General features: G+C 34.0%; 1 protein-coding gene across 3 annotated transcripts in view; it reads left to right on the plus strand.

Annotated features, from left to right (window-relative positions):
- LOC105162637 (protein DETOXIFICATION 21) overlaps nt 1-20,785 on the plus strand; it is a 35,768-nt gene extending 14,983 nt beyond the window's left edge. The window contains exons 2-10 of one of the 3 annotated variants that reach the window (XM_011080717.2): nt 1,612-1,696; nt 9,419-9,708; nt 15,105-15,646; nt 17,603-17,689; nt 17,800-17,856; nt 17,964-18,202; nt 18,935-19,053; nt 19,528-19,614; nt 20,439-20,785. In XM_011080717.2, the coding sequence (XP_011079019.1) occupies nt 9,448-9,708; nt 15,105-15,646; nt 17,603-17,689; nt 17,800-17,856; nt 17,964-18,202; nt 18,935-19,053; nt 19,528-19,614; nt 20,439-20,501 (1,455 nt within the window). In that variant the 5' untranslated portion in view covers nt 1,612-1,696; nt 9,419-9,447 and the 3' untranslated portion in view covers nt 20,502-20,785. The remainder of the gene's footprint in view (nt 1-1,611; nt 1,697-9,418; nt 9,709-15,104; nt 15,647-17,602; nt 17,690-17,799; nt 17,857-17,963; nt 18,203-18,934; nt 19,054-19,527; nt 19,615-20,438) is intronic. The other 2 variants (XM_011080718.2, XM_011080716.2) reach the window with 2 other exon arrangements.

Consider the following 21,256-nt stretch of genomic DNA (forward strand, 5'->3'; position numbering starts at 1 on the left):
TTTTGATGAAAAGAATATACCTACTAAGGCGAGGCCTTGTCAGATGAATTCTGAATATTTAGAAATATGTAAAAAAGAAATTGAATCCCTTTTACAAAAAGGATTAATAAGTCCTTCTCAATCCTCATGGTCATGTACTGATTTTTATGTTAATAAACATTCTGAAATTGAAAGAGGAATTCCAAGATTAGTTATAAATTATAAACCCCTTAATAAGGCATTAAAATGGATTAGGCATCCTATTCCTAATAAAAAAGATCTACTCGATAGACTTTATGATGGTTTAGTATTTTCTAAATTTGATTTAAAATCAGGATATTGGCAAATACAAATTAATAAATCTGATAGATATAAAACTGCATTTAATGTTCCTATTGGACATTATGAATGGAATGTTATGCCATTTGGTTTAAAAAATGCTCCTTCTGAATTCCAAAAAATTATGAATGATATTTTTACTCCTTATAGTACTTTTATAATAGTATACATTGATGACATATTAGTCTATTCAAAACCTATTGAAATGCATTTTAAACATTTAAATATATTTAAATGTTTAATTATACAAAACGGTTTAGTAATTTCTAAGTCAAAAATGGAATTATTTAAGACAAGAATAAGAATTCTAGGTCATATTATTGAAAAAGGAAATATTATTCCTATTAATAGAAGCATTGATTTTGCGGATAAATTTTCAAATGAAATAACTGAAAAAACTCAGTTATAAAGGTTTTTAGGAAGTCTAAATTATATTGCTCCTTATTATAAAAATTTAATAGAAGATACGGCGATCTTATATGACATACTAAAAAAGAATCCTAAGTCATGGACAATTGACCATACAGAAGCTGTTAAAAGAATAAAATCTAAAGTTAAAACACTTCCTTGTTTAATGTTAAGTAATCCAAATTGGAAAAAGATTATAGAAACTGACGCATCTGATATAGGGTTTGGAGGAATATTAACCCAGATAAATCCTGAAACAAAACAAGTATATCTTGTTAGATTCCATTCAGGAAAATGGAATGGTTCTCAAAAATATTATGCAACTATAGCAAAAGAAATTCTAGCTATAGTCAAATGTGTTTCAAAATTTCAAGATGATTTATATAATCAAAATTTTTTGATTATGACAGATTGCAAAGCAGCCAAATTTATGTTTCAAAAGGATTTTAAACATGATGTTACTAAACAAATGTTTGCAAGATGGCAGGCTCAATTTACCCCGTTTGATTTTGAAATATTTTATAAAAAGGGAGAAGATAATAGTCTTCCAGATTTCTTAAGTCGGGAATATTTTAATAAATGACAGGCATGAATTCCCGAGGTCGAGGATCTTCCTCTTATAGAGGAAGAGGTGGTAGAGGCAAAGCACCTGAGATTATATCTCAGAATAGGAAACAAAAGCTTATAGCTATGGATTTAACATAAGATCCTGAATATCAGGCATTCTTGGAATATAAAAAAGGTCAACAGACTCAAACTGAAGGGCATATGAGGGACTATCATTCCCTTCAGTTTGAGTCGGTTCTAACTCATTATTATCCTGAGTTTTATTATTAGCTTCTCTTACAATATTTTGTCTATTAATGTATAATTTTTCTGTAACAGGGGTGAATATTTCTGAATCTCTTATTTGAGAAGTAGAGGCTCTAGAAGGCATAGGAGACTCTACCCTATAATCTATAGGTGATATGTAAGATCTCATCGAGTTACATTTCTGAAATAGTAATGATTTCGTATTTGTTTCAAATTTAATATTCACAGTTCCTTCATTATTTTGAAGAATATCTATAATATTATTATGATCATGTATTTGTGGTCTTTTAGGTACAGCTTGTTCAATTATCCAGTTTTCTGGAAAAGTTATTTCTTCCCATTTAATGGGTCTTCTTGTAGTAATATTTGAATTACTGAAGTTGGTTTCAATTAATATAATTTCATTTTTTGATTTATCAATCCTTTTACATTGTGGATTTAATGTAAATAAAGGCTTATAATATATTCTATAACGGATACATATTACTTCTGTTCCAGGCATATAATCATAACCATGAGTTTTAACATTTAATGTCAAAGCATCTAATATATTAATATCAGATAAAGATAATTGTAAATTTGGATATACATTAAAATAAACTGGTCCATGTGCCAAACTAGATTGTATTATACCCATGAGGGATTGTTTTCAATTTAAATTCCTACCATCTCTTAAGGCTGCAATAAAGCTTTTCGGTAAACCTTCGAAAGTTAAAGGTTTAAATGCAATTTGTACAAGTCCTATATGAAGGAATTTATGTGTTTGTCTATAATGACTAATATCTTTTTCGGATAATAATCTTATTATCATTTCATCATTATCTAATCAGATAGATTCTTCAGTAGTTTTTACTACTTGTTGAAAACCTAATTTTTCAAAAGTTCCTAGTTGAGATATTAATCTTGGTTCAAATTTTGGAATTGTCCATTTATTTAATAGATCAATATTCTGAGGTATGTCATATTCCTCATTTGTAATATTTTTAATATTAGAATTCTTATTAAGTATGTTCATGTAATTCATGAATAAAGTCATGTGTTGATCCATAACATATAAAAATTATATATATATAATATAAATACATATAATTAAAATTATATATATGTAATATATATACTATTAAGATATATACATGCATATATATATATATATACATATATATATACAAAGACAGAAGGGAGCGAGGAGGAGGGGGAGGCGACGGGAAGACGCGATGGAGGGAGGCTACGAGCTGCGAGCGGGGGGGAGCGGAAGGGACCTGTAATGAACCAACTAAATTCTGGGATATGAACTCAAGTGCGCAGAAAAGGGGGTGGGAAAACTGAAGAAGAAGATGAAAGATGAGAAGAGTGAAAATGTTAAACTTCATTCATAATGAACCCATTACAACCTTGAGCTTCCCTTTTTACAAAAGTCTGATGAAACAGACAAAATCAACAGAAATGAAAGCTGAAATCAACATTAAAATTCCATCAGAAAAAGAGGCTGTTTGTCCTTGAACATGAGCTCCCATTGGTTGTAAGTAAACTTGCGGAATTCCTTAAAAAGACAGTAGCAGACTTCAGTCTTTTGCGCGTCAATACTCCGTCCACGTGTCACACGCCGGATCAGATTGGGTGGTTGTGATGGACTTCGAATTCCCAATTTCAGTTTGCCCTCAATTGCACCCTAATTTGCTTGAAACGACGCCGTCTTCGCTCGAATTTTTAAAATCATCCCCAATCTTCCCCGCTTGCTTGATCCAACGGCTCTCCTTCTCACTTCTAATCTGACGACTCACATTAGAAGTCGCATTTTGGCTTAAAAGCGCGACACTCCTTCCCGCTATTTTTTAGCCTTGACCTCAAGGATCAAAGTTTGGAAATCTTGCTGCAACAGAGTAATAATCCTCCCAAGTGGCTTGTTCTGGAGATGAATGAGACCACTGAATTAGCACCTGAGGAACACCCACATTGTCCCTAGGAATCAGTCTTCGAGCTAGGATGGCAGCAGGGTAAATTTTGAAAGTCTCATCTTCGAATTCTGGCAGCTGGTCTGAAGGGAAATATTTAGAACCAATCTTCTTCAATGATACATGGAACACAGGATGGATTTTTGAACCAGGAGGTAATTCTAGCTTGTATGCTACCTTGCCCACCTTTTCAACGATTTTATAGGGACCATAGTACTTGGCTGAGAGCTTCAATCTCTTCCTAAGTGTCACAGATGTTTGCTTGTGAGGTTGCAACTTCAGGAAAACCTCATCTCCTACCTGGAACTCCCTTTCAGTTCTCTTCCTGTCAGCATACGTTTTCATCTTGTGTTGAGCCATCTGCAAATTTTCCGTCAGGAGCTGCAAGACCTTAGTTCTTTCCTGTATAAGCTCTTCAACATCACTGTGATGACTCTGTAGATAAGGGCCCATGGTGAGTTGTTGAGGAGGATAACCATATAATGCCTGAAATGGGGTGGCCTTTAGACTAGTGTGGAAGTTGGTGTTGAACCAGAATTCAGCTAAGGTCAGCCATTGAGCCCACTTTTTTGGTTTTTGCTGGCACATACACCTCAAATAATTTTCAAGGCATTGGTTGACTCTTTATGTTTGTCCATCACTCTGTGGGTGGTAAGCTGTGGACATATCTAAAGATACCCCTGAGAGTGTAAATAGCTCCTTCCAAAACTTACTAGTAAACACCTTATCCCTGTCAGATACAATGCTAACAGGCAAGCCATGGAGTTTGTAAATATTATCAAAGAAAATCTTTGCAATGGATGCAAGAGTGTAAGGATGTTTGAGGGCAATAAAATGGGAATACTTGGTTAACCTATCCACAATAACCATGATTGAATCCTTGCCCTCAGAATTAGGTAGCCCTTCCACAAAATCCATAGAGATGCATGACCAATCCAGGGAAGGGGCAGTTTTCATGTTTTGACCTCTGACAAATCTCACATTCCTGCACCTAGTTATTCACATCATTCTTCATAGTAGGCCAATAAAACAACATCTTGGCCCTCTGATAAGTTTCAGAAATCCCTGAATGTCCCCCAAGTGCTGAATCATGGAGTGCCTTAAGAATTTTCTGCCTTATTTCACCATGGCTCCCAACACAAAGTCTCCCTTTCTTCCTCAGAAGCCCGGTTTCATAAGCATAGTCAGGAAATGATTGAGGTTCTAGGATTTTTGCTTGGATCACAGTTTGGAACAAAGTGTTCCCTTCATAACTTGCTTGCACCTCTTGCATCCACATGGGGATCTGTGTGGAGATGGCATAGGAGTGTTGAGTGTCATCCTCTTGATCCCTTCCTGATAAGGCATCAGCAGCTCTATTTTCATTTCCCTTCTTATATTATACTTCATAGCTGAGGCCTAGGAGTTTGGTGACCCACTTCTGTTGCAACATAGAATCAACTCTCTGGTCTAAGATATGCTTTAAGCTCCTCTGATCTGTTTTGATAATAGAATGGTTCCCCAACAGATAATGTTTCCACTTGGTTACTGCCAAAAGTAATGCTAGGAACTCATTCTCATAGGTAGATAACCCCAGGTTTCTTGCAGCCAGAGCCTTACTCAAATAGGCTATGGGTTTCCCTTCTTGCATCAATACAGCACCAATTCCCTTCCCACTTGCATCTGTCTCTACAATGAAGGGTTTAGAAAAGTCAGGCATTGATAACACTGGGGCTGTAGTCATCACTCTCTTGAGCTGCTTGAAGGCATCATCAGCTTCTTGATTCAATCCAAAAGCATTCTTCTTCAATAGTGCTGTGAGGGGTGTGCTGATAGACCCATAGTCTTTGATAAACCTCTTATAGTAACCAGTAAGTCCAAGGAAACCTCTCAGTGCCTTAACATTTGAAGGAACAGGCCAGTTCACCATGCTTTCAATCTTGCCTGGATCAGTTGCAACCCCCTCCCAAGAGATTACATGCCCTAAGTACTCCACCTTCTTCTGGGAAAAATCGCACTTACTTTGCTTTGCATACAACTGATGCTTCCCCATCAAATCCATCACCTTCCTGAGATGCACTAGGTGCATTCCCCAGTCCTTACTGTATACTAAAATATCGTCAAAGAACACAAGGACAAATTTTCTGAGGTAAGGTTCAAACACTGTGTTCATGAGTGCTTGAAATGTGGATGGAGCATTGCATAAGCCAAAAGGCATAACCAGAAATTCATAGTGTCCATTGTGGGTGATGAAACTTGTTTTAGGAACATCCTCCTTCCTCATTCTTATTTGAAAGTAACCTGACCTCAAGTCAATTTTGGAGAAGAATTTAGCACCATAAAGCTCATCAAGCAATTCATCTATGACAGGTATAGGAAATTTATGTTTCACAGTGAGTTTGTTAAGATACCTGTAATCCACACACAGTCTCCACCACACCATCCTTCTTCTTCACTAAGAGTATAGGAGAGGCAAATGAGCTTTGGCTTGGTCTTATGATTCCATTTTCTAGCATCTCCTTTACAAGCTTCTCAATTTCTGTTTTCTGTCCATAAGCATACCTGTATGGGTGTTGTTTCTTAGGTATTGCATTAGGTAATAATTCTATACAGTGCTCAATACTCCTCTCAAGTGGCAAGGATCTTGGTTCCTGGAACACATCCTTGTACTGATGTAATAATTCAAGTACTTGACTATCCCTTGTCTCTTCATGTGCAGTTTTGTGATTGAGGTATAACTATCCCTGTATATCATGGCTTCTTTTTCTCATCAAGCTGATCATGGCACTTACTGATGTGTCTTTAGTTCCGTTCAATAGGGCATATAGAATTAGCTTATTCCCTGCTTGGTTGAGAGTGATTTTTGATTGACTGAAATCTATTTCCACGGGGTCATAACCACTGAGCCAGTCACATCCAAGAACCAAATCATATCCTCCTAGCTTGAGCAATCTGACAGGATGAGTGAATTTCTCCCCTTGCATTTCCCATGTGAACTGATCACATTCTAGTTTGCTAGCAAGCTTGCTGCCATCTGCTACTCTAATCATCATGGGAGTAGTGCTCTCTATCTTGCAGTTGAGGGTTCTTGCTACCTTCTCATCTAGGAAACAGTGAGTACTCCCACTATCTATGAGGATGAGGATCTCCTTATCTCCTACCTTGCCAAGCATCTTCAGTGTTTTGCAGTGAGCATGTCCCTTCATAGCATGCAATGAGACAGCTATATCCCGTTCCCTCACCTCCTGTTCTTCAAACTCAACTTGCTTTGGGTCATTCCCTTCAAGTTCCTTGGCTTCCTCATCTTCCAGCAGCATATAAAACTGCTTATACTTGCATCTGTGGCCTGGCACAAAGGGTTCATCGCATCTATAGCATAGATTTTTCTCTTTCTTGGCTCTTACCTCAGCCTCAGTAAAGAGCCTCCTGGGTTGAAAGTTACGTCTGGGAGGGCGGTTTTTGAGTGGTGGTTTGTAGGGGGGTTTTGGTTAAGGGTTTCTGTTTATGGGTTGGGCCTTCTTCAGAATAGCACTCACAGCAAACTCCTGTTTTCTGGCAAGAACCACCGCTTGGTTTAATGAAATGGGGTCACAAGTAGAAACAAGTGTTTTAATCTCATCCTTAAGCCCACTGATAAACTTCATTTTGAAGAACTCCTCTTCCAGATTTTTGTTGAATATCAACATTTGATCCTTAAGTTCCTCAAACCTTTCTAGGTATGCATTAACTGTGGTTTCATACTGAAGTTTATTAAAGGCTGTCATCACCCTCTCATAGTCAAGGTCTTCAAACCTTTCAAGAACACTCTTAACCAGTTCATCCCATGACTAGAAATCCTTCTTTTCAGTGTACCCTTGGTACCATAGTTCAGCTCTTCCTTGCATGTATACAGAAGCCATGAACACCTTCTGATCCTCAGGGATTCGAATCATTTGAAAGTATCTTGTGCATCTTCTAGCCGAGCTTCTTGCATTATCACCATCAAAATAGGGGAATTCCAGTTTGTTCAAGGCGTTACAAGAACTTGTTTGCCTTGGTGATAGTGTTTCTTGTCTGAAGGTGGTGGCTCCTTCCTGTCTTAAAGGGTTGGTACCCTCAGGCCTGTAGGTAGTGTTCATGGCCGCCCTTGAAGAGGATCCCCTCTCCATAGAGGCTGTCAAACCTTCCCCAAGAACAGACTTGTTCCTGTTGTAAATCTGCAATTGCTCCACCATGCTCTGCATTTGCTATTGCATTGTTATCATGTTGTGCTCTATGTTCAACACTGACGCTTCTAGACCCTCCTGAACCTCTGCCATTTGATCCATCCTTCTGTGTAGTTCCTCTTCACTTGCCTGCCTTCTAGCCTTTTCATCCATGACTACAACCTCAGTTTTCTTTTGAGCTTCTTGTAATTCTTTTAACCTCGTTCCATCAGCCATGTTTCTCTTTCTTTTTCTTTTTGTTTTTAGTTCCAAGGATTGTAGGCTCTAATGTCAAGTTGTAATGAACCAACTAAATTCTGGGATATGAACTCAAGTGCGCAGAAATGGGGGTGAGAAAACTGAAGAAGAAGATGAAAGATGAGAAGAGTGAAAATGTTAAACTTCATTCATAATGAACCCGTTACAACCTTGAGCTCCCCTTTTTACAAAAGTCTGATGAAACAGACAAAATCAACAGAAATAAAAGCTGAAATCAACATTAAAATTCCATCAGAAAAAGGGGTTGTTTGTCCTTGAACATGAGCTCCCATTGGTTCTAAGTAAACTTGCAGAATTCCTCAAAAAGACAGCAGCAGACTTCAATCTTCTGCGCGTCAATCCTCCGCCGTCCACGTGTCACACGCCTGATCAGATTGGGTGGTTGTGATGGACTTTGAATTCCCAATTTCAGTTTGCCCTCGATTGCACCCTAATTTGCTTGAAACGACGCCGTCTTCGCTTCATCACCAAACTTCCCCGCTTGCTTGATCCAACGGCTCTCCTTCTCACTTCTAATCTGACGACTCACATTAGAAGTCGCATTTTGGCTTAAAAGCGCGACTGGACCGGGCGTTGAGAGGGAAGAGAAAGAGGACACGGCGGAAGGGAAAAGGGGAAAGGGGAAGAGAGAATGGGAAAGGCGAGGAGAGAGGGGGAGGGGATAAGATGGCAGCGACGGCGAAAGCTGAAGAAGATGATGGCGGCGGGGTGGGTGGGGGGAAGGTACAAAGTTTTTTTTTTATTCTTTTTACATTTTAAATTTAATTTGAATTATAAATTTAATTTAATTTTATAATTTTCAGTTATCTTATATAAAATATTTTGTATTATATAATTTTTGGATATATTTATTTATTTATATATAATTTAGGCCTATTTTTTTTTCAACTTAAAGAAATAGAATCTTGAGCGTTGATTTTAACCAATTAAAATCCTACGGTTAACAATAAAGGGTATAAATATAATTGTTTAAATAAAAAAACCTAAAAATGGGCGCTTGTACCACAAATTCAATCTAAAGGGGGTATTTTGTCTATTTACTTTTTCTATTGGGGATTTTTTCGTTAATTTATTTATCACAGGGGTTATTTGATTTTTGGGTGAATAGCAATCTACTCCTGTGATATTAAAAATAAACACATTATCCCCTATGAAAAAAATATAGCAATTTACCCCATATACTTTTTAAAATGACCCAATCTATAAGAAGGTAAATTGCATCATTTTAAAAATCATAATGGGTAAATTGTTGTATCTTAAAAAATATAAAAAGGTAAATCACTATTTATTTTTTCATAAAGGGATAATTTGCTCATTTGCGATATCATATGGGGTTGCTTGCATTTTTCCCTTTGATTTTTTTTAAAACACAATGGGTAAATTGCTTCCGTACGACATTGGAATACTAGTTGAAGTAAAACAAACATTTAAGAAGCCTGCATGCATATGCTAAAACCAGTCATGACTTTGGGATAAATGTTCCAGCAAAGTTAAAGAGCTGAAGGTCTAGAAATATGGAGGGGGAATTCACTGTAAAATTGCTGGGGAACATAGAAGCAGCAGAGCATGCAAATAAGGATGAGAGTCTAAAGGACAAGATATGGAGGGAGAACAAGAAAATGTGGGTGGTGGCTGCCCCTGCGATATTCACCCGATTCACGACATTCGGAACTGGTGTCATTAGCCAGGCGTTCATCGGCCATATTGGGTCGAAAGAGCTGGCCGCCTTCGCCCTCGTCTCCACCGTCTTTTTGAGGTTTGCTCAAGGCATACTGGTAATGTAGTCCTTTACTCTCATATTCTTACAAGTGCATGGAGTTTTTTATTTCGGTTTTCCGTCATAAATCATGTTAGTTTTGTGTTGTTTCTTTCTGCTAACTCACGTATCGAAAGTAATCTACAGGAGAACTCGATCAAAGTTCAACTAGTCCACCAATGCATAAACATGCGTAGCCTGTTGCCGTTTGTTAAGTGATCATTCATCTAGTGCAATTAATCTAGTATATTTAAAAGTATGAATTCACAAGTGATTGTTCGTCGTTGTAAAAGCATCCACACCCTTACTTATGGATTAAATTGTTTTAATAATAAATAAAAAATAGTTATAATAGAATAAAATTCTATAAAACTCTATTATGTATATATCATATAGATTAGATATATATTTATAGAATTTTTCTGAATCTCTTACTTAATACGTAGTTATTTTTTAATTTTGAATTTAACTTAATTTTCATAAAAATCATTTTCATATGGAAAGGTGATGACATGTGTTTTTTTCTTTCCGAAAAGGCATTTAGTAGTTCAAGGCAAACCTAACTCTGTATTTGATTCTGGAAGTCAAGAATTTTCTTCGGCTGGAAAGGAGCAGAGATTTGTTCTTCTATTTTTTTTTTTTTTCTGAGAAATCATCTTTTAGGAAGAGAACTTGTTTTTCTTTGTTATTAATGTTTTCTAAGAATATGAAGGTATCTTGGACAATTTTGATCTCTCTTTGAGTTACAGAAAATTGAAATTGGAATAAAATTTCTTTTCCCGTTATCTTGGTTCTGATTCCCTCAAAACTTTTATTGGATAGTGCATTTGAAAGAAAGGATTTCCTAAAATTATTGGAGTGTTAAGGTCTCTTTAACAAGAACAAAACTGGTTTTGAAACAAATTTTATCATTACAACATGAGCTTTGGAGAGTTTGCAAATTGATTTTAAGATTGGCTGAGTTAGCAGCTGAAAGTTTTTCTTTGAATTTTTCAAAATATTTGGTAGGGATTAACCCTTCTCGAATGCAGTTCAAGTCTACACCTGAATCCATTAATGCAATAGCAGTCAACTTGAAATCTTAACAAAATTAATTGTTCCATACCATTTTTTATAGGCAATTCTAGAGATAGTTGATGAAGGATTCTTCTTCTTCAAAAGTTTTAGATGGAGATGCCTTGCTGGGAATTTCCCTGAAAATTTGATTCTGGAACTTTATAATTAAAAACCCTTTGTTGTCATTGGTCATAATTTTCTTTCAAAGTTTTAACTTTTCTCTTTAATTGCCCGACTTCTTGTTTTAAAATCGGATATTGAGACTTTGGAATTGGAGGAATCAAATATATTCATAATTTCTGATAAATCTACTTTGGGAGGACTTTCATTTTTTGAGGAATTTGACTTGAGATTAATTCTTGGAGTTTATAATGATAGTTTCTTCGTCTTCAGGATTTTGAATCTTGTCAATAAGTATTAAGAGTAAAGAAAATTGGTTGGTCAAGGTGGCTATTTATTTATTTCAAAGGCACAACCTTGGAGGACGTCCAGTACACCCATTATTTTCTTCTGGATTAGATTCTTGGGACTTTCTTCTGAAAAAGTATATCCTTCATCTGGTTGGACTTGACCTAATTATTATTCTACATTGGGCTTTTCATGTTCCATTTCAAATATTTTTAAAATCTTCCTCATTTAAGACATTAAACAATTGATTTGTTAGTCTTCTTCTAGACTTAATTCATGAATTCTTCATCTCATTCTACAACTACTGACATAATGACTAGGCATTTGACACATATGGCGAATAATGGAGTTAGAGACTTTTGAGTATTTTTTTCCTTGGAAAGCTTTTCTTTGAAAATTAGGCCTAGAAAGGGGTTTAGAGGAAGGAATTTTCTTTGAAGACTTGTACCTATGGGTGCTATGATGTTTTGTTTTTCAAGAGGGCGAGTGTATTTTTTGAAATTCAAATTGTTCACACCAAATTTCTAAATTTTTTTATTAGTGAGGCTTTGTTTCTTCAATTGACATTTGAAAGTAAAATCATTAAACAATTGTAATCCTACCATATTAATATGATTCATAAATTCTCCATAAGAAAGTGATGAAATATTTTCATTTTTTTTTTTAATTTTTTCAGGGACTTTTTCTTCGAAGGATTTTGATAAACTTGAAATAAATTTTTCTTTCCAGAAATAACTATCAGCGTCACTCCTCTCATGAACTTTTGATAGAAAAACATCTTTACTAATGAAATTATGGAGTACTCTAAATTTTAGATTTTATAAAAATTTTGTATTTCTTTCTTGGTATATTTGGAGATTTCCCACAAAATGAATAATAATAGTATATATTAAAGAAGATATTACAGCACAAATAGGTCTTCCTTCGTCATTATAAATAATATTACCTTTTGTACCTCTTTTTTAACACTTGAAAGAATTTTCGATTTTTGCTTCAGGAGTTATCGTGTTATACCGCCATCTTTTAGTTGACCATAAATCTTAGAATAAGATTTTTTGTAGCGTCTATATCTGTGAGACCTGATCTTTCTTTATAGATATTTGATACCATAATTATATGTTTACGTAGACTAAAATTTTGATATTAAGATAAAGTATCTAAATTCCACTAGTATATTGAATTTTCATTAAAGGACCTAAAATTTTCAATCTCTTCAATTTTTAGATCAGTGGGAGTTGGTTTATAGTATTCTTATAGGATTGTAAATTTTGGATAGAGAAAATTGATTTTGGAATTTTTTTATTATCAGAAAACTTCAGAATTTTGCTCAATTGTACTAATAACTTTATCTTCCTAAATCTCTTAATCCTAAAAGAATAGATTTTTCTTAATTTACTTTAGGTATATGAAAAGAGATATGAAACTTTCTTCTTTCATAATTACATCTAAAGATCCAATCCTTCATATTACTGCTGAAAATCTTTCTTTCCAAATTTATGATTATATACCTAAATTAAATTTAGAAAAATCTATTATTTTAGATATTCCAGAAAGATTAAGAGATTTACGTAAAAGACAAAGTTATTAATGCTATTGAGCAAAATCCTAAAACTTCTGATAATGAACAAATTCCAAATTCAATTTACCCTATCCAACATTTACAACCTTAGAAGAATTACTATAAACCAACGCCCCCTGATCTAAAAGTTGAAGAGATCCAAAATTTTTTGTTCTTTAATGGAAATTCAATATACGAGTGGAATTTAGATACTTTATCTAAATATCAAATTTTTTGTCTATGTAAACAAATGGTAATGGTCTCAATATCTACAAAGAAAGAGCAGGTCTCATAGATGAAGGTGCTGCAAAAAATCTTATTCCAGGATTTAATGGTCAACTAAGAGGATGGTGGGATAACACCATAACACCTAAAGCAAAAACCCAAATTCTTTTGTGTTAAAAGAGATATAAAAGGTAATATTATTAATAAAGAAGGAAGATCTATTTCTGCTGAATATTTGTATATACTATTATCATTCATTTTATTGGAAATCCCAAAAAAACAAAAAAACCAAGAAAGAAATACAAAAATTTTACAAAATCTTAAATGTAGATAACTCCATGATTTTCGTCAATGTAAAGATGTTTTTCGATAAAAAATTTATGAGAGGAGTGATGCTGATAGTTATTTTTGGAAAGAAAAATTTATTTCAGATTTACCATAATTCTTTGCAGAAAAAATCCGTAAAAAAATTAAAAAAATATGAAAATATTTCATCACCTTCTAATGGAGAAATTATAAATCATGTTAACCTGATAGCATTATAATTGTGTAATGATTTTACTTTGAAAGCTCAATTGAAGAAACAAAACCTCACAACCAGAGAAGAACTAGGAAATGAGTATAAACAATTTGAATTTCTAAAAGTACACTCATCCTCTTCAAAAACAAAACATCACCATAGGTATAAGTCTTCAAAAGAAAAGAAAAAAAAAAAAAAAACTCAAAAGTCCCTAACTCCACTATCTGCCATAAGTGTCAAAAGCCTGGTCATTATGCCAGTAGTTGTAGGACAAAGAATTCATAAATTAAGTCTAGAAGAAAACCTAACGAATCAAATTGTTAAATATCTTAGATGAGGAAGATTTAAAAAATATTTAAAATAAAATATGAAAATCCCAATGTAGAAGAACAATCATATCAAGTCCAACCAGATAAAGGATATACTTATTCAGAAGAAGAGTCCCAAGAATCTAATCCAGAAGAAAATAATGGGTGTGCTAGATGTCCTCCAGGATTGTGCCTTTATAATAAAAGAATAGCCAACTTCATTTTGATATATCCAGGAGATATCCAGTAAGTTTTCTTTCAACTATAATTGTCTTTAATTCCTACTTCATATATTATTCTTGTTAGAATTTCTATTTATATAATTGTTATTTAATTTGTTATATAATTGTTCTAATCATTATTGTTAAGATCTTTATATATCCTTACATGATTTTAACAATGGTTGTTATATTCAGATTATTCTTGGTTTGTGATACCAGAGCCATGCAACTCTTGAATATATTCATATAAAGAAATTCATAATTTGTGAATCGGACTTCGTCACCTTAATAAGTCGGCTTACTTGACATTTTTGTGCCGCGATGAATTGTTGTCTGGTCCGAAAGAGCAAAGTATGAAGATTTAACATTATGGATAAATTCATAAGAAGCAAGAAACGATCTCAAACTGAGTTGAGTTTTTTTTCTACAATTGCTTCCATTATAAAAGCGGATGATCCTTCTTTTCTTCATGCACTTGAGTGATTTTGCTGATTGTAGTTGTCATTCAAGCCTCAACAATGCAGCTAGTGGGTGCAAAAGCTGAATTTTTGAATTTTTTTTACTTCATCATTACATCATTATTACATTATCATCAATTTTTATGGAATTGGACTAAATATTCCAAAACAATCATCTTCATTTTCATCTCCAAAGTTGATAGGCGATGGAGAGTCTTCTTTGTCACTTTGTATCTCCTCAAGAATTTTTTGTATTTCCTCTGTAATGGCTCCTTTGGCTATTCTTGCTTACAAAAACTGTTTTTACTCTGAATTGATCTCATTCCAAGAATTATTGATGTTTTGCACGTTGCGGAAAAACAATTTGTCTTGCCTATTACCTATTCCAATAATTTACCCATAGAAAAATGCATTAGGATCAATATCTTATTATTTCGCAACTTATATCATTACTAATTTGGTAGCAAGTTAGACAACGTTAGACGACATTTGACATCAGGTGGTTGTACGTCGTGTGTTGTTTCCGTGTAGTAAGTGACATAGTGAAAGTGAACTGGATAAGAATTTGATCAAATTAATCATTAAATCCAACTAGCTCATAAAAGTGTATATATGAATAGTGCATCTGACATTCAATTGCCTTTCACTGAAATACATGCAGTTGGGAATGGCCAACGGACTGGAAACTCTATGCGGGCAGGCCTACGGTGCAAGGCAGTACCACATGCTCGGGATATATCTGCAACGCTCATGGCTCGTTTCGGTTATAGCGTCCACTGTGCTTCTGCCGATATTCATCTTCACAACTCCTATTCTAAAGGCTATAGGGCAAGAAGACGAAATCGCAGAGATGGCAGGAACCATGGCATTGTGGCTCATTCCAGTGATATACTCCTTCATTGTCTCATATACTTGCCAAATGTACCTTCAAGCTCAGAGCAAGAACATGATCATCGCGTATTTGGCTGCAATTGCATTGTCAATTCATGTGTTCCTGTCGTGGTTGTTAACGGTGAAGTACAAGCTTGGGGTCTCAGGAGCCATGATATCCACCGTTCTAGCCTTCTGGCTTCCTAACGTCGGTCAGGTTATATTTGTTACTTCCGGAGGTTGTCCGGAAACATGGCGAGGCTTTACAACGTTAGCTTTCAAGGATCTTTGGCCGATCTTCAAGCTTTCATTGTCTGCTGGTGCAATGCTCTGGTTAGGCTACTTCCCAATTAGTACTATGTTTATTTGTCTTAAACTTTAATAGTTACAAGTGTGTGTGTGCATTATTAAATAAATTTTATAAAAGTAATTTATATTTTAAAAACATGTTTTAACTAAAGAAATTAAAAATATTCAAATTAAAACAAATAAAAAACAAAGTTATAAAAGTTTGTGCAAAGTGAAAAGACTGACCAATGTGGGGGTTTAGAATAGTGGTTTGTGGTGTAGAAAAATGGGAGGATAAGAAGTTAACAAATTAAATTAAATATTAGAAAATAGAGTGAATAGCAATTTACCCCTATGATATTGAAAATGAGCATGTTACCCCTTTATGAAAAAAATATAGCAATTTACCCTCCTTTACTTTTTAAAATGAAGCAATTTACCTCCCTGTATAGGGAGGTAAATTGCTTCATTTTAAAAATCATAAGGGGTTAAATTGTTATATTTTAAAAAATACAAGGAGGTAAATTGCTATTTATTTTTACATAAGGGAGTAATTTGCCCATTTGCGATATCACAAGGGGGTTGCTTGTATTTTTCGCTTAAAAAATATATAAATTACCATACCGAAGTAGTGCTCTCACTCAATAATAAGGTATAGATTTTTTTTTTTGCACGTTTCAACTCTAGCTATACATTTTTAGGGGAAATTGCCTTTTCGTTCTATATTTAGAACCAATACACTTTTGTTTTATTGGTTATGAGATTCTCATTATGGTCTTATAAGTTACAAAAACTCTCACTTTTAGTCCTTTCGTCATTCTATAACTAATTTGATGAAAATGACAGGTAACAAACACATGGTTGTTGTCTAAAATAGTCACAGAATTTGACGAACTAAGTAAAATTTGTAACTTTAAAAATTATTAATGAGAATCTCGTAATTAATGAGATTGAAAGTATTAAGCATGCCGCTAAAAGTGGTCAAAGAGTTAACAACCACTTGCTTAACACTTGCATTACTGATAAAATCTGATTGAAGGACCAAAAGTGATATTTTACGTAAGTTTTGAGATCATTACACTAAGAAGACAATGACCAATGGGACGGAAATTGTGCTAACAAAAAATTATGAGACAAAAAATACTATTTCCCCATTATTTATACTATATTTTAATGAGAGCACCTTTTTTATATCTCACTTAATTTTGGTCTATCATTTATTTTTAAAATTTTAAATTAATTAATTATTTTTTAACTTCTCCATTGATCATGGTATTTCATAGTTACTTCTTGGTAGTTATTTTTTCATGCAATTTTTTATTTTTCTTATTTATTATCTTTGTTTCTCATTTTTTAAATCAAAATATTGAAATTAATTTGTTATCTTAATATATATTTTTAAATACTGTTTTACCTTACAAAAACTAATAATAAAATTTATATAAATATTTTATTTTAATATATTTTTTTAAAAATTATGCATATACATAAGACATCTCGCACTTGATAGTTTCCTACCAGAGAAACCAACTTTTACTTTATTTTTATTTTTCTGGGGTAGGCCACTAAATTTTACATAGTGTTTGGTTTCATTTTTGACCTATCTCGGACATGGGTCAAAACATAGTAAATGCTTGCCTTAATTTGTTTTATAAGTTTTGATGATATTTTGATATATTTCGAAACAGTGCCTCTTTTGTTTTTAGTCCAAATAAGTCAATACTAATTATAGGCCCTATGACTAGAAAATATTATATACATACTCATACATATATATAAATATATATAAAAGAGACATAATTTGACAATGAACACTCACTAAACAACATCAATCATACCATACTTATTTTATATTATCTCCAAGACCAAATCCAAACATAAATACTATCTCTAACACATATTTATTTATCTTTATTTTTCTCTCTCTATTTCCAGATAACATTCATCAAACCAAAAATAGTGTTACAATTTTTGTTCAACATATTTGGCTTTGTTTTGCAGTCTTGAAGTTTGGTACAATACAGTACTGGTTCTACTGACAGGAAACATGAAAAATGCAGAGGTGGCTATTGATGCCCTGTCCATATGGTAAACATATTTCTTTTTTTTATAATAAAATAATTTGCTCATTTAAAATATGACATGGACTAAATTGCATTAAATCCTTTACTCAATTCCGTGTGTTCTTCGTTTGCTAGCCTCAACATTAACGGCTGGGAGATGATGATATCTCTTGGTTTCATGGCTGCTGCTAGGTACTTTCTACATACAGTCAGTTTTCAATTGGGCAAGTTGAGAGTCATATCGTTCCTGCTCCATTTTAACTCCCCGGTTCTTTGTTTCATGCGCATATTCCTTATAGTGTTCGAATAGCTAATGAGCTCGGAAGTGGTAACTCTAAAGCTGCAAAGTTTTCAATCACGACGATCGTGGTAACATCATTCGGCATAGGATTTGTGTTGTTTGTGTTCTTTTTGTTATTTCGGGAGCGTATAGCTTATCTATTCACAGAAAACAACGATGTGGCTTCATCAGTTGGTCGCTTATCGCCTCTCTTGGCTTTCTCCATACTCCTCAACAGTGTTCAACCCGTTCTTTCTGGTAAGCTATCATATTGGTTAATTCCATTTTACTCTTCTCTGGAAATAGGGTGAATAGCAACTTCTCTCCCGATGATATTGAAAATGAACACATTACCCCCTATGAAAATAATATAATAATTTACCCCTTTGTACTCTTTAAAATGAAGCAATTTATCTCCTTATACAGGGAGGTAAATTGCTTCATTTTAGAAACCATAGGGGGGTAAATTATTGTATTATAATAAATATAGGGAGGTAAATCACTATTTATTTTTTCATAAGGGGTAATTTACTCATTTACCATATTACAAGGGGGTTGCTTGCATTTTTCCCCTGAAAATATTATAGACATAACACCCCCTCAATAGACAATGTGGTCTTATCTTTTCTTTGAATATGATCTTTTTTAGGATAAATTTCGTGGATGCAATTTAAAGTTAGGTTCAAATATACAAATATCCTGTCCGATGCAAAATTACAAGTACACCCCCTTAGGAGGTGTTAGTATAATGTATTTTAGGGTCGCCCGAGGAAGGTGTACTTGTAATTTTAACTACAATATCAAAGAGTTAATTAGGATTTTGGAAAGAACTGGGGATGTTTTTATATATGAACCTAGCAGTAATCTGATTTACGAGTATATTTGGAGCATATCACGAAATATTGAATAACATATGTTTAACAATGACAAAATGCAAAGGATTTCGATCCACATATAAACCAATAATTTTCATTGTTCGTGTTTTTACAGGTGTTGCAATCGGATCCGGATGGCAGAGTACTGTTGCTTATGTTAATATCGGATCGTATTACTTAATAGGGGTTCCGATTGGTATTCTACTTGGATATGTGTACAATCTACGAGTCGAAGTGAGTTTCTCAATCCTCCTCGTAACATATTCACCGTTTTCAGACCAAATTAATAGAAAAATTCAAGGGTTTTCGTTAATTTATCTAGTTTCTGGTGAGATAATTTTAATTTCCATCCGCAGAGTTAGTTATTAAATCAATTTTAATATCCAATGTCCCAAAATCCTTAAGTTTTATTAAAATGATGAAAGTCAATCCTCTCCACTAGTTAATGATTTAAACTAATAGAGAGACCACACGTCATAGACGGTCAACTACAGAGAGAACCGACTTTGATTATTTTAAAAGAATTTAGGAACCAAAATTGATGATTTCAGAACATAGAATACCAAATATTTTAGTGACTAACTTACGGAACTCAAATCGAAATCATCCCAATATTGAAGTATCTAATTCCACCTTGTCATGTGCTAGGCTTTTATAATTCCCATGCAAAATTTTCTGTATCTCTCCAGTGACAAAGTATTCTTGTAGGGTGTTTGGATCGGAATGCTCATCGGCGTACTCGTTCAAACTATTGTACTTGTCATCATAACTTGCAGAACGGACTGGGAGAAACAGGTACGCGCCTTCACTAACAGGCATATATATGTTGTCTGCTATGTCAAAAAAAATACATATGTTGTCCAGTTTTTCCATGGAATTATAAGTGGATTAACTTGATGATATTTTGGGATAAATATTATTTGGTTTTCAAACAAAGACACTTATACCGCTGGTTCTCAAACAACTTGATATTGCAGTTTTGGTTCTCAAATTGTTGTTTTTTTCATGTTTTAATTTTCCATTAATAGAATCATTGATGTTCCGAAAGTTTTATTTGAAGGGGGAAAAAGAGCTATTTTCCTCCTATTTTGTTGTATTTTCCTAGCTTAGCTCGAATACACCAATTTTTCCAAAATTTTCCCAAGTTTCAAGATAGGGGAAAAAATCAGCAATAAATTTTTATATAATCTCAACAAAACATTATAAATCATTTATTTTTTTTATAATGCAATATGTGCAATATATGTGTAACGTAAAATATTGACTTAATTTATCATATTTATTTTATTGCCTTTATAATATTGACTTTTACATATTTATTTTATCCATAGAGTAGAAAATAAATAAAAAATAAAGACAAAATTAATAAAAGGAAAGTTATAGTTGGACAAAAATTTGAAAACTACTACAAAATGAAAGTGACTATCTTTTTTCTTCAAATGAAATTTTCGTTAATTTTAGTGTCGGAATGACTAAAAACGCCATAAAACTAATAATTTGAGGACGAATATTGCATTCTCAAATTATTTGAGAACTAAAACTGTATAAGTCACTTTATTTGAGAACTAAAATGGCAAATTATCCCTGAAACTCTTCTTCTTGGTTTCGGCCGCTTGCAGGTATCGATTGCTCAAAAACGAGTGAACAGATGGTTTGTGGAAGATGAACCTGAGACCAACTAATGATATAATGCTAGCTAATAGTAGTTGGAGTCGAGCATTTTCCTTTGCTGGAGAACATATTCCATGCACCTCTTATCGTTCTCCTATTCTATTCGATAATACAAGAGGTGTTGGTTATTGCGAAAACTTTAAATTTTAGATATGGTGTGGTTGATTCATGATGATCATATTAAGGGTGAATTACATTGGTGTTTTTTTTAAGGTTATGTATAATTATATAAATACTTTTTAATTTTTATAAGCTTATAAAAACACCTTTCCAGGGGTATTAACATAATTAATTTAGGGGTTTTTGTATAAATTTTGCAAATGATGAGTTGTGTAGATGAATTACAATTACAATTATAGTGATGCACATGGCCTAAGAAGGCCCAGCCGAAGAATAGCAACAAGGCCTGGGCCGCTCAATATGCTGGCCCTAATATCCTAAGAGGCCTAGTAGCCTTGGATGGAGGATGAAGGGCCATGGCACCCCTGGACTCGACCCATAAACACGATCTAACAAGAATGACCAGCCCAAAGGCCTACACTTGGTAATCTTCACATGGTCTACAGCTGGCTTACGAGTTGACCGCCACATCAGACCACGTCAGCTCTAAAGATGCAGTTCAAAACATGGAAGGTTTTCCTAGAGCCCAAGACTCCTTGGCGATAGGGATTTCCTAGAGATTGAGATTCCCTGCCAATGAGGGGTCTCCCTCGACAATAGGATACTCACTGTAGACGAGTTCAATAGTGGATAAGGGCGATTTTCT

The sequence above is a fragment of the Sesamum indicum genome, linkage group LG5 (assembly GCF_000512975.1).
Source record: "Sesamum indicum cultivar Zhongzhi No. 13 linkage group LG5, S_indicum_v1.0, whole genome shotgun sequence".
In the NCBI taxonomy this organism is placed as follows: Eukaryota; Viridiplantae; Streptophyta; class Magnoliopsida; order Lamiales; family Pedaliaceae; genus Sesamum; species Sesamum indicum.